At 36.0% G+C, this 14572-nt stretch overlaps 1 protein-coding gene across 3 annotated transcripts in view; it reads right to left on the bottom strand.

Annotated features, from left to right (window-relative positions):
* The window catches only part of LOC134528529 (transketolase-like protein 2), a 45595-nt gene that overhangs the window by 15699 nt on the left and 15324 nt on the right, over positions 1-14572 (bottom strand). For all 3 annotated transcript variants that reach the window (XM_063362231.1, XM_063362233.1, XM_063362232.1), the window contains 2 exons: positions 5617-5754; positions 1153-1279 (listed from right to left, as the gene is read on the bottom strand). In XM_063362231.1, coding sequence (XP_063218301.1) covers positions 1153-1279; positions 5617-5754 — 265 coding nt within the window. The remainder of the gene's footprint in view (positions 1-1152; positions 1280-5616; positions 5755-14572) is intronic.

Below are 14572 nucleotides of genomic sequence, written 5' to 3'. Positions count from 1 at the left end.
TGTTAATTAAAAAATTTCGCTTAACTTTCGTTAAGAATATATTTATCTCATAGAAAAATTCATTTTCGTTTCACTTTCGCGAAACTTGATAAATTTTCTTTCACTTTCATTTCGTGTGGATAAAGTCACTTTCGCACATCCCTAGCAACTTCAGAATACAACTAATAACATAACTAAATTTAAGCACGGATAACCCAAAAACAGGATGATCTGGACCTAACTAATCAAGAGTTTACTGTATTTTCAAAGAAAGTACTGCACTTTATCTAATATAATTTAATACATACTCCTTAGGAAAACCTAAAAGACTCAGATGTCTTACTAATTGGCATTCATGCATAATCATATTATTTTGGTATTAAAAGAAAGATTGGTTAGGTTACATAAATAATTCGTAGAATCTTTGTTTGAATCTTAATTTTACTAATTTTCCTCTTAACTTTTTATAGCCCTAGAAAAATTTTAGTTAAATAAAAAATTGAACACATATTATTTTGTATTATATGTTCACTTTATTGCAGTCATATAGTTGTACATGTCCTCTTTTTGTGTTACCATGTGCTTCAATGTGGTTATCCTATGTTCTATATAATAGCATCCTAAATATAAATCTATTTTTCATTAAGTTGTTTAAATTTCCATTTATAGTTATGTCAAACATATATCAATCCATGAACTACTAATTTTCACATGCATACAGAATGAATGTAAAATACAGTGAAACTTTGATTCTACGTACACTCACGGTTCTCCAAAATTTGTCCTTACGACCGAGTTGTACGTACGAACCAGCGAGGCCAAATTACGTCCATTTGTGGCTACCCCCCACCCCCTCCAACACAATTTTTCCCACAGCTGCAGCGGGAAATGAATTGCCATTGCCGTTGCAGTGTCCTGCTGCCACGGGAAATTATCTGCCGTGTCTATATATTATGCTGATGTATTTTCGATCGAAATTATATCCTATTCGTGCAGAAACAACACTTGAGCTAATCAAACGTAAAAATTAAAAAAACTCGAGTACCTGAATAACCACAGAAACTGCTCTAGTCATAAACAGAAGCATTTCTGGACATACGTTCACTGACGTTTCTGCCTCCTCTACATGCCTGCATACGAACAATCCTGAAGCAGAGAATCAAGTGTGGTCACCTGGAACTGTACGAAACAGGGCGATGTCTTCTAGCCCCATCTGACTGGGGCCATCTTCACCTATGCTGATGCCACAGTGGGAGCCCACAAAGTTTACGTTTGTCTGCGATATTGCACCCATTCTGATCTGCAGCAGAAAGCACGGTAAAGATGCAAATAACATCCTTACAAAAAACCTATTTTTATTTCATTTGATAATTAAGTTTATTGCATTTGATAATTAAGTTTATTTTACATCTGTATGTACAGATAGCGATTGTGCTGAAGACACAGGCAGGAGTTGCTTACAAGCTAAAACCAAACATTATTAACTTAGAGTTTAAAGTTTAAGAATCATAAAAATGTTACAGCCACCAACCATTAATTTCTCAAACAAAAACATTTCACTTAGACAACTAATTATAAATTAGGTAATGTAAGAGTGGTAGCTCTTTCTGTAAAATCAAATAAATCTTCAGTAACAGAAAGTTAAATTTTTTGTTGTAAGACACTTGTATATTTTACTTTCATACAACTCAGTAAGTGATTTTTAAACCTGAAGGTATGAATGGTTTAAAATACTGTCTTATATATATTTACAAAAGAAAAATATTTTGCTATAGACATTTACAAAAACAACCATTTCAAGACAGCAACTGTAATACACATTATCAAAAAAAAAATTAGTAAGAAAAGCTAATAAATTTTAATATTAAGCAAAAAACAACTAGATAAACAAGTAACCTGGGCAAAAGCTTATGTGAAAAACAACTAGATAAGCAAGTACCTGGTCAAAAGGTCATGTGAATAAAACTAGATAGGCAAGTACCTGGTCAAAAGCTCGTGTGAATAAAACTATATACGCAAGTACCTGGTCAAAAGCTCGTGTGAATAACTCTACAGTGAAACCTCGTTTATTCGTTCCCGCATTGTAGAATTTCCCGGTTTTATTGTTCAATGTCCGTGGTCCCGAAAAAATCCCGCAAGAACAATGTTAAAAAAATCCAGTTTTCATCGTTTACAAATATTTTTTAACCCGGTTTAACGGGTTGAACTTTACAGGCTTTTTACCAATTTACATTCAAATTCCCGAGAAATATCCGAGTTTATGCGTGTCTACACGACACGCAATACCAAATTTTACATATGGCGGCCATTGCTAAAAGAAAACGAATAAAGTGAGCATAACGCTGTTGCTAACAGGTTCACCAACTTCGATAAAACAACAGACGAAAGCTAACGCTCGCACGATAGTTCTTGCTTTGTGCGATAATCGACACAACAATATAACCGTGGTCGATATACTGTACATACTAGCCCAACGTAAACACGTTTCTATTCAGCGGCAGTGAAATCCTGCGAGAAACATAGACGAAATTGTTCATCCTAGCTTTTCCGTGGCCGGCCGTATGTGCGAGAGATTTTCTTTGTTTACGGTAAATTAGCTTTACGCATTTAACTCTAATGCACGTGTGAAATTTGTAAAGGTTCATTGATATGTATAGGCCTACAAAAGAGGTTAAAACCATTAAAGAGCGTTTAGAAATTATAAATGCCGTTGAAAAAAATCCATGCGAAAAAGGGTTGATTTGGCAAAGCGCTATGGTATTCCTCCATCGACTCTTAATTCTATCTTCGGTAGAAGAAATGAGATTCGGAAACAAGCAAGTCAGTTCGGCCAGTCTTCAAAAAAACGGAAAATGGCAAGACAGTCGAAATACAGTGAGCTTGAGAAAGTTTTGTTTTCTTGGTTCCAGCAAGTTCGGGCATCAAACATCCCAGTGGATGGCACATTTTGTTCATTTAAAAAAATTAAGGAAGTAGTGAAACCCCTTATTTACGTTACCGTTATTTACGTTTTCCCGTTATTTGCACTATATTCTTCAGGTCCCGTTTGGTTCCCATTTAATCCAATACAATACTTTCACGCGAATTACGTCTCAAAAATCTAATCCATCCCGCTATTTACATCACGTAACAACGATAGTAGGCCTAAAAACATTGTGAAAAACGTACATAACTTTTATAGTCGGCAGTGAACATTTTAAATCGCAAAATAAACATATTTTATAACATGAACAGTTGCTTTTATTTCTAAACATATACAGTAGAGCTTCATTATAAAGAACACGAAGGGACCAAAATTATGGCAGTTTGTTATAATGAAGTTCTTTATACCGAAATCACAATGATTGCCTGTTTTGGGGTTTTGAACATAACTCGATCTTGTTAAAAAACAAAGTAGAAAATCTAATACCAATATGAGTGGTACAAGCATCAATTACTTTAACAGCTATACTTTGGGATCAAGATACATACTACATACATACATACATACTAGTATGTATATGTACAATACAGAAATACGTAGGTAAGTTGTTTGCCAAAGCAGTAAGCCTGCCTTTGGAATCAAGACAAGCTGTTTGCAAAAATGCTGTAATAAATCAAAAATATAAAATTTAAAAGTTAGGAATTTTTTTTTTTTACATTTTATTGTCTTCCAAACTGGATCGCTGGGTAAGAATTGTGGATAATGTTAATTTGGAGATACCTAACTTTTTAGCCACATCAGTCTTTTTATTTTCTTTATCTACTGCTTTTAACATTTCAAGTCGTTTCCTAGAAGACATGTTCAGTAGTACGGTTTTTTAAACTATAAAAACAAATGCACCCTACACATGTAAAAATAAGTTATACATGTAGTATAGCCACGTTTCTGGGAAGCCTACAACTCACATAGTTTCGGTTCCCTGCAAGAATTTGCGAAGATTTCCGAAGTTTTGCGTTTTGGTATTAACGCCACTTCAGCCACTAAATCAGAAGATCAAGCATGTTGTGACTAACCTAACACAACCCTTCGATTTTTATAATTTCAATTTTTGAGAGAAATCCGAAGTTGCACGAACGTGCTAGGGAACCGAAACTATGTGAGTTGTGGGCTACCGCACGTTTCTCAAACAATAAACAAGAAAACGACCAGAGATGTGTGTGTAGCAATACTTTATGATGTAGCACTTCGCATCGGTTAAACACGTCGTGCGAGCATAGAACAAAGAGTAATGTCAGCGAACACCACAATGCAGCGCTTTAGTCGCTGCACTAGTTTTGTGCATTAATTTCAACACTAGTCCATTGCAGTCATCTATGGCGCGTATCAAAATAAATAAGATGGCAGTGTGTGGGTGAATGGCGACGATTTTATCCTTTTGTCGTTTACCGTGCCGGGCAGAAAAGTGTTCGTTCAAATGAATATTTATAGAATATTTAAAAAATTTGAACGAGAAAATTCGTACTAGTGAAATTTTTTTACGTTATGTTATATGGACGTCTGACGGGACCAAAGGCATAGTTCGTAGTAATGAATTGTTCGCTCTAATGAAGTTCGTTAAAACTGTGTTTTACTGTAATAATTTAAGCCTAGGCGTGTAAAAGTCCGAGTAATTATAGCAGGAGGCAATCTAAAATGTACTCGGGAAAAACGTAAACTCACGAATGTATAAACGTTCTGTTACTATATTTATGTCACAACTTAGCCGAAATACTGGTACGAGACATAAACCTCACTAGATAAAATGAGCGGAGTCTTGGTAACTGTTTTAAACGTATTTTATAATTTCGGAAGTATTGTACAGTTGACACATATTTTTTAAACTAACCATTTATATCTGGGGATCGTAAATAATTAATTATTGGTATCAAGAAATCAAGGTGAACGTAAACTTGAACACGTCACGGCAGCGAGAAAACTGGTGCGTATACCAATAAACTGGTATTGGAACTGGACAAAACTGGTACACGGGAGGTGGAGCTTATATTTTTTTCCGCAAAGCTCGCATCTATTGGCTGACTGCTGATGGAACGTCACGAGTCTGGGCAGAGCGTTGAGTGAGTTATACTGCGCATGCGCAGCTCAGACAACAGATAGAGCCAGCCGGCGGGTACGTTGCGCCATAACAGCTGATTGAGTACGATGACCTTTCTCCGCGCACGGCGCGCTATTGACGGTAAATGTCCAATTTGCGGCCCTTTTATTTAAAATTTTTTTACTGTGGTGCAATGCGTATGTGTAATGTAGCCCGCATTTGTTATGAACGCTGCAGGATGCGACTGTATTTTAATTAACTTTAACGTATTTCTTACTTTTCCCTTTATTTACACTTTCCCGCTTTTTACACTTTTTTACTTTGTCCCCATGAAAAGTGTATATACAGTGTGCTGCTGGTGTCAGTTTATGGAAATACCTAACTGATTCACTGAAAGTTTTTGCAATAGTACATACATTGTGCATTTGGTAACTTTAGAGTGTGTTCCCACATTGTAGGATTTCCTGGATTATCCGTTTTTTACTCATGGTCCATTGGAAAACGGATAATCAGGGTTTCACTGTATATACGCAAGTACCTTATAAAAAGCTCATGTGAATAAAACTAGATACGCAAGTACCTGGTCAAAAGCTCATATGAATAAAACTAGATGCGCAAGTACCTGGTCAAAAGCTCGTGTGAAAAACGCAGCAAACGTGGACACGAACGCTACTGTTCGGTCGCGGCAGGCGGCCCCCATCGCGACACCAACAAGATTCTGCTCCGCGATGAAGCACTCAATGTAGTTGTCGGCAGACACCTGAGCATTGGAAATGGCAGAAACATAAACAATTTCATAATTTATCCATAAGTCAACAAAAACAGAAAGTTAGTTAACCATATGTTAATAAAATTACATAAATATATTGTATAACACTGTATTTTACCTAAAAATAACAAAACAATGAATATAGTGTGACCCCAAACTTTTTTATTAAGAGCTTACGAAGAGACATTATGGATAGGAAATCACAATTCAAGCACTTGGAAAATGTTAAAAATATCACAATTTATTCCATGTGTACTAGACTTTTTTAGGCGATAATTTCATGAGTAGAATGATTTACCAGACTGTCCTAAAACAAGCCACAGTTAAATTTTTTTTAGTTTTTTTAATAACTGTAGTTCAAAGGCAGTTACCATGTTTTATCACATAATTGTCGCACCGTTAGTTTAGGACATCTTAATTTGGAGAAAAAAATTTCTCACAAACGTTGCATGATGTTTTTACCCTATTTTATCGCATAATCGTCGCACTTGCGTAATCTTCGCACCTATATTTTTGGCCGTCAAATTGGGATAAAAAAACTTCTTGCTTAAACATTGAATGATGTTTTTGGTCCCGCTATTAGATGCCGAGCGCTTTGTGTAGGTATCTTTTCCGTATAAAACTATGTATTTTAAAGTAGAAATCTAATATTTATTCAGACATTACCACTTACTTAATTAACGGAAATACGAAGTTGTCTGACGTGTAAATTTTCATTTAAAGACTTTTTAAACATTATTTCTTTTATCTGATCGTCTGCGTCGCCGCGGTGGACCGCTTATGAACATGTAGCCAGCGCTAGTTGGCATCATTCGTGTTTGATTATGTTGCTTCCCGTATAGAGCGCGCGCACGTAGTGAAATATCGATATCTCCCCGATTGCATACAACGCGCGCTCTGTTGAGTGCCGAGTTAACTACATTTGATGACCCGCATTCTTTCGTGGTAAATGTGTACTACGGCAATAGTTACGCATTAGTTTACGTCGCAGATTCAAGTGGCTTGCGTTCGCGTTACAGTTTGGTTTTTCTATTTAAAGTTGAAGAAAGGTTTTTGTTTAATGAATTATTAATATAAATTGTTTGGCGTGCTCTTGTATACTCCACCTTTTTTCTAAATAAACGTACTTTCCATGAACGGGTTTTCTTTTTATGAATAACTTACCTAACAAAAATTTTTTTTTCTGCATAATCGTCGCACCCCTACTTTTCAAACTTGATTTTAGAATAAAATGTGCGACGATTATGCGAGAAAACATGGTAGATTCCAAGCGCTTTGTGTATGTAGTTTTACCGTATAAAACAATGTAGGTATTTTAAAGTTGCAATTTAATATTCATTCAGATATTACCACTTAATTATTTAATTAACAGAAATATGAAGTTGTCTGATGTGTAAATTTTCTTTTAAAGACGCTTTCAAACATTATAACCTTTATCTTTTCGTCTTCGTCGCCACTGTGCACTGCTTATAAAAATGTAGCCAGTGCTAGTTGGCATCATTCATGTTTCGTTACGTTGATTGCCGTATAGAGCACGCGCACGTAGTCGAATATTGATACAGATAGCTCATTGATTGCTAGGGACCCCAGAAAATGGTGAACCGCAAAATACACGAAATACCGCGAAATTGGGCACTATTTCACAGTTTTCACGAAATCTGCTATTTTTTTCACAAAACACGAAACTTTGCGCGAAATCCACGTAATTTCCGTTACCAAGAATGTTTACATTGGTCGGATACTGTAAATAATCTTACTATCGATTGTATTGATATTGCGTAACGAAATCGATTGTAGTTTCAACATGGCAGCAAACGTGTATATTTACGTTGCCGCTAAGTAGCAGCGTTACGAACACAATTTTCGTGTAGTTGGTATTAGTTATCAAAAATTCTAGCGCACAGAAGCGAACACAATATTTACGCTTACATAATAGTTTCATTCTGGCCGAACACATTTTTTTCGCGTGCGTGCCACTACGGCATAAATGTTTTTACGGTGCAGCTTGCAGTAGTGTTTTTTTTTATGACGTCTCGGTTACTCGGTATTAATTTCCAAGCATGTAGTTAGTAGTGCTTATTTTTGTGTTAAGATGCCGAAAATAGTTACGGTTTTCGATCGAGAACGAGAGATAAAGCAGGAAGGATTTTATATATTTGATGTTATGGATAAGATGATAATGTGTAAGTTTTGCAACGTTCGTGTGGACTGGATGCGTCGAGACACATGCCTAAAACACGTTTCTAACGCAACTCATAAAAAAAAAAAATTATGTGCGGCATCAACGTCGATTACCGGTAATGCAAAACAGACGTCTATAGGAGCTGCTTTGCAAACTTCTAAAAACATAGTTGTAAACAAACAACAATTTATAATTGACTTTGTTGAAATGATGGTGGTGGCAAACATACCTTTGGAAAAAGCAGATGACCCAAACATGAGGACCTGGTTAAATAAATATGTTCAAGGTACTGTGGTTCAGTATTTTTATTGCATTTAAATTTTTTTATTATTATTTTGTGTGTGCGCAGTAGTTAAGCACCATTTGGCCAATGAAATAATTCTACAGTTCATCATGCCCGCTTAAAACGTTAGTTAGTATGAGTAATGTGAATGTAGGCCTCCTATAGCTTTGTTACAAAAATCAGTTTTTGGGAACACAGGGTTGCTGTAAAGGAGACAAGACCACGAAGAAAACTAGAAACACTACAAACTTTTTAGTGTTTGCCAACTGAGTGCATTTTATGTTTAATATTAAAATTTAAAAAAATTTGAAGCAAAACAATCCTCGTTTGCCAATTTCAATTTAATGTATCTCACTAAATTTTTACACAGATTTTTAGCACTGCTTGCTTATTTTTACACCCATTTTTTGCACCGCTTTTGTCATTTTTTTACACCGAAATGAGCCAGTTTTATTTACCATTTTATGGGGTCCCTATTGATTGCATGCTTTGCGCGTGCTCTATCCAGTGCCGAGTAAACTTCATTTGATAGCCCATGCTTTTTCGTGATGTGTACTACGACGATAGGTATGTGTTCCAACTCACGTTCGCGTTACAGTTTTGGTTTTTCTATTTAAAGTTTAACAAAATGTTTTTGTTGCATGACTTATTAATTTAAATTGTTTGGCGTACATTTGTATACTCTACTTTTTAAATAAAAGTACTTTCCATGCAAAGGTTTTGTTTTTACAAATAATTTTACATAAAAAAAATGTTACTTTCGCATAAGTCACACCCTTACTTTTCAAACTTTATTTTAGTATAAAATGTGCGACGATTACCGTATTTACCCATGTACCACCCGCACATTTTTTCTGAAAAACAACATTCAAAAGTCGGGGTGCGGGTCATACACAAAATTTGAGGTTTTGGACAACAATGAAGACTGAAAAAATTGGATTTATAGTACATTACCGAATGCTGGACGCATTTATTACAATGAAAATACAGTGAAACCCCTTATTTACGTTACCGTTATTTACTTTTTCCCGATATTTGCACCATTTTATTTCGGTCCCGTTTTAACCTCATATGATGCAATGCAATAAATTGCCGTTGTTTACAACGCGCGTATAAACTGCTTCCCGCAATTTACGCGGTTTATTCTGAGATTAACGCTTTCTAATTTAAATAATCGTAATACGACGTATTCTGATGTGTTTTCAAGACGATTTTAAAAGTATTAAACTTTATCCGTAACGTGTAGGGAGTCGCTGTAATCCACCTATAAAACGTAAACAGCGCCAGTTGGCATCATTCGGTATAGAGCGCGCGCACGTAGTCGAAGATCGATAGCGATAGCTCGCAAACTTCTTGCTACGCGCGCGCTCTGTTTACAACCGAGTTAACTATAACTGGCAACCAGCGCCATTTTATGCGTATCAATACAACTCACGTTTTTGCTACGGTTTTTTTACGTTGAATAAAATGGTTTTATGGCATCACTCATTATTTTTAATTAATTGGCACTATGAGCTTTATTTTTATTTGCAGGATGTTGCAACGGACTGAACAGTTGACGATTGTGGTTATTGCATACAAACATTTTAAAATTTATTTCACCAAATTTACGTCTGTTGTTTAGCAAAATTGATCTACTATTTTGACAATGAATATTAGGGATCGTCCATTAATCACGTGAGGCTCGAAAAGGGGGGGGGGGGGGGGGGGGGTGTCGGGAAAAATCACGAAATATCACAATGGGGGAGGGGGGGTGTAGAGAGATATCACGTGTATTTATTTTTTCGCGCAATTTCTACTAAACCGAAAAGCGACGCGTGACCTTGACTCGCCGTAGCCAGGCAACAATATCCCCGCCCGCCCCAACATGAACCACCCGGCTCGGCTTGCCAGTCGCCAGTAAGACCGTGATTTTGGCGCCGAATACATGCGTAAATCACATATAAGCCTTTCCTTTATTATTTTTATGCTAGCGAGAATAAACCTGCAACCTTAATGTGTGTCTGGACATTTTTATCACTGTGCTTAATTTTCCAGAATTAAATTAGATAATACCTATATTTAAAGATAATATTCTGAATTTTTGAAAAATATTTTGTACCAAAAAAAATACACGTGATTTATGGGGTGAGGGGGGGGGGGGGGGGTTAAAAAAATTGCTAAAAAAACATCACGTGATTAATGGACGACCCCTTACTGTTTTTTTCTTCTTAATATTTCATGCATTTGTGTTAGTAAAATTCTGTGCTGCAGTTATAAAGAGTTTTCTTTGTTGTTACAATGACAGACTCTTTTTCCCTATTTATGCAGGCACATGTAAATAGACATTACAGTGAAAAAAAATTTTTTCCAGAGAGTATGTTGAAAATTTGGGGTGCGGGTCATACATGGGGGTGGGTGGTACATGGGTAAATACGGTATGTGATAAAGAGTATTCAGAAAGCTAAAAATGCAATGTGTGCCCGGGAGGGTGATAGGTGGGAGGGGGGAGGAGGGAGGCAACCTCGCCAGCAGCCACAGCAAAGAGAAGCAAACAGAACCTTGCCCCCTCTCCTTCATCTCATTCCAAGTCATGTGCTATCCTATCATCTGTGTGTAGAGGTTCAGGAAGCCATGGACTAAGGCAGCATAAGTGATGCAGTTTTCCAACCAAGCTGTTCCCAACGGCAAGAGTCAAGTTTATTACAATGCTATCCCCACTTAGTTTCAGCATTATTTATGGATGAATACGGTATCATTTTTCAAAAATTAACTTCTTAGAATCCCATGTATGACCAATAATTTGGTGTAATCATTTTTAGTTTTAATACAATTTAAAAATTTAAACAAAGTAAAGTTATTTTATTTCATGGCTAAAGTACAGTGGCTTTGAAATAGTAGAGAACCAAAAATTATACATTCATTGTTTAGCAGACAGGTTGCGCTGAACTTGTGTTCGCCACAGTGAGCCTTCGGCTGTCTTCGGTCTTCGTCGGCGTTAGTATCGTGTTCCTACCCCCTCCCCTCTCCACATTCCGCTCACCCCTCCTGTCCACTCCAGTTTCTGGTAGAGCTGGGCGAACCTCAATTCTCTGGTTTCGAACCGAACCGAATCGAACCATAGCAAAAAAATTTCGAACCGAGCCGAACCGAACCTCATACAGAAATAATTGTTTTGAATTAAAATGAACAGACGACCAGCATTTTGGTCTTTAACTGAATGGTGAGAAAGAAAGGTTCTCCAGCCATATGTAAAATTAAGACATTATATAGCTTAGCTTTATTAAAACATTGCAAAACATTTTATAAGTAAAGTTTATGCAATAAATAATGAAGGAAAGAAAACAGTTTATAGAGAAAATCATTTTGCATTTAATTTCTTTATATATATACTTTTAATTCATGAAGAAGTTCCATCTGAATTTCAAAAAGACTACCTTCCTTTTTCAGTGTACACTAACCTTCATTAAAAAAAATATATTATTATAAAGATGACAAACATTCAGCATAAGGCCACATAACATATTTTTGTGGCAGACATAACCTAACATTTTTAAAAAGTAAAACTTTTTAATAGGACATTAAAACAAAGTTGAATGCGAATTAAGTTAGCTATCTACATTACAAAACCCGCTGACTGCAGTTGCTGCTTTCTTGAACATGGTTGCTACAGAAATAGAATCTTAGAATTCCCTGACTTTTCCCTGTTTTCCAGAAATTTAAGAGAATAATTCCCTGACTTTCTTATGAAGTACATACCATAAATATTAACGTGCATTAAATGTAATATAAATATTTCAACATGAGTTAAAATAAGTTTTTTTTGTGTTATTTTGACGGCAGAATTGCGAATGTGTTTTTTTCCTTCGACATGGCTGGTGAGAGCTCTTCGGCCTATATTGCTGAGTTGAATACTTTTGTAGCACAAAGTGCAGTACGCAGAATTTATGTTTTTAGCAGAGGGTTTAATATGCTGAAACTGTGACTCCTTGAGCCAATTCTCCTTAAAAGTAGTTTTCTTCGACATCTCTAAGCTAAAAAAAAAGTACATAATATTTTCAGGTTAGGTTAAAAAATTATTATGAATTCTTAAAAAAAAAAAAATTACTACACAAATACAAAAACTATTACAAATTCACACCTAGCAATATAACGGGCTTACTTAGATAATTACAATAGCAGCATTACAACATGCAATACTCTTACATTCTTACAATGTTAACTAACGTTTCTGGGGAAAAACATGTTCAGTTATGTATAATTTTTTTATACACAATGTAAGTGTCACGCAACAGAACTCACGGATTATAACGGTTGAAAAAAAAGTAATTAAAAAAATAGTTAGAAAAATGCAAAAACATAACCGCACACAAAAGCCACGTGTTTTCGTATCAGCTTGGTAGTTTTCAAAATGAGAATTGGTATTGCTTCTTCATCAAAATGCACTTTATTTTCTTATGATCGCATCAAAAACTAACTTCACCTGAAACGCCTTTAAATTCACGTAATAAGATTTGTACTCATCTTATTCCACGTGAAAATAGCCTTCAAAAGATAAACGACGCCATGCCCGTTCTGTAGTTCTTGCATGGAACGGAACAAAACACAAAGTCTCATGGGCAAATTAAAAAGGATCAAAACACGAACAAATGAAGGCCGGGTTCGCTAGTGAACAAACGAGTGCCTGGATTGGCCAGAAGTTATGGTGGGTGGTTGCAACAGCCTATTAAACAGACAATCGTAGACCAAGTAAAAAAAAAAGTTGCAGTTGCCGTGTGCCTTAAGCAGCAGCCTTTTAGCGGAGTCGTTCGGTAGCAGTACGAGTGCATCAAAACAAAGCTTTGTTTGAATTATAAGCAACTTTAAAATTTCCAGAATTCGTAGAATTTTCCCTGACATTTCCCGGAATTACCTGACCATTTTAATTTCCCTGACATTTCCCGGTTTTCCAGTCCTGTAGCAACCATGTTGAAAGAATGCTGCTCGTCAGAAGAAACTTTAGACATTTTTTGGGGTGGTTCTGGGTCATCTGGGTCGTCATTATCTTTTCTCCATTTAGAAAACTTAAACGACGTAAGCCTGCTCATCGCAAATCACCTCAAGAACAATAATATTGTAAACTTAACTTAAGAAGTGTGGTTATAGAAATTTGCGTCGGAAAAAAGAAAACACGAGAAATAATGATGGCTGCCGCGACTACGCTAGTCAACTTAGTGCCGTACTGTAAAATTTACTGGACCAGTACTTTTAATACACAAGATTAAATTAATATTTTCAGTACCTGACTGTTATAATCAAAAAGGCCAAAGAAAATAAATACATCCCAGTAATTTTAAATACGTAATTTACGTAATCATTTCCTACCACATTTGTCTTGTGTTAACTTGATCACGTTAGTTTTGCCGAAATACGAGATTCTCGTACATGCGCTTTAGTTTAACGTATGGGGTACGCAATCTTTGGTGATTTTACAACACGTCTCGTACACACACTATAGTTAAAGGTATAATATACAATACCTTTGGCATTTACGATAGTTAGAGAGGGTGAAAAATAGCATTTATTCTGGTCATTTACAGCATTTAAATATTTACTTGTAGCATTTTTATAGCATTTATTACCAATATTATAGAATTTTATAAGCGCTTCACCAACCACAGGGACATAATTTTTTCTCAGTGTAGACGCTTGGGGTATGTCCCCAGAACCAGGAATGTACTTGTTGATGTATTCCCTTACAGCTGGATCATCGATTTTTCTAAGAGGGATATTAGCCTTGAGAAACATTTTCAGTCTCTTCAATAAATTCCTCTTTCTCAATTTTTGCTTTTTTTTGGTTATGCAGTGTGGTTGTTAATGTTGCTTGTCGTTTCCTGTCATCTTGCTCAGAAAATTGCTTGAGTCTGTCAATGTGACCCGATGTTTTAATATGTTTTTCCAACGTAGCCTTTTTCTCCCAGTTGATGCGAAGGTTGCACGGCTTGCACATCAAAATATTCGTATCAATAACATAAAAATGATGGCCCTTATATTCCGATGCGCGCGAATGTACGTAAACGGACTTGGTCCGCCCCATATTATCATAAAGACGTAAAAAAAATTACTGTATGGTAAAATGTGAGCACTTTATCAAAAATCCGCACAAACTACACTTTGTCAACAAACAGCGTAAAAACAAAGCAAAGATTTACTGCACCGCATAGATAAGCTGCACCGTATGTGTACTGTAGCAAATGGCGCTATGGAAATACATCGAGAATCGTCAATCGATATATCTGACGACGTAGTACCGTTGCCTACGAGATTCAACGACACTACTCGTTCGCAGTAACTTCGATAATTTCATAGAGAGAATATACCGCGGC

The sequence above is a fragment of the Bacillus rossius genome, chromosome 1 (genome assembly GCF_032445375.1).
Source record: "Bacillus rossius redtenbacheri isolate Brsri chromosome 1, Brsri_v3, whole genome shotgun sequence".
NCBI lineage: Eukaryota > Metazoa > Arthropoda > Insecta > Phasmatodea > Bacillidae > Bacillus > Bacillus rossius.
Note: the sequence above shows the minus strand (reverse complement) of the source record. Positions and strands in the feature narration are given on the sequence as shown.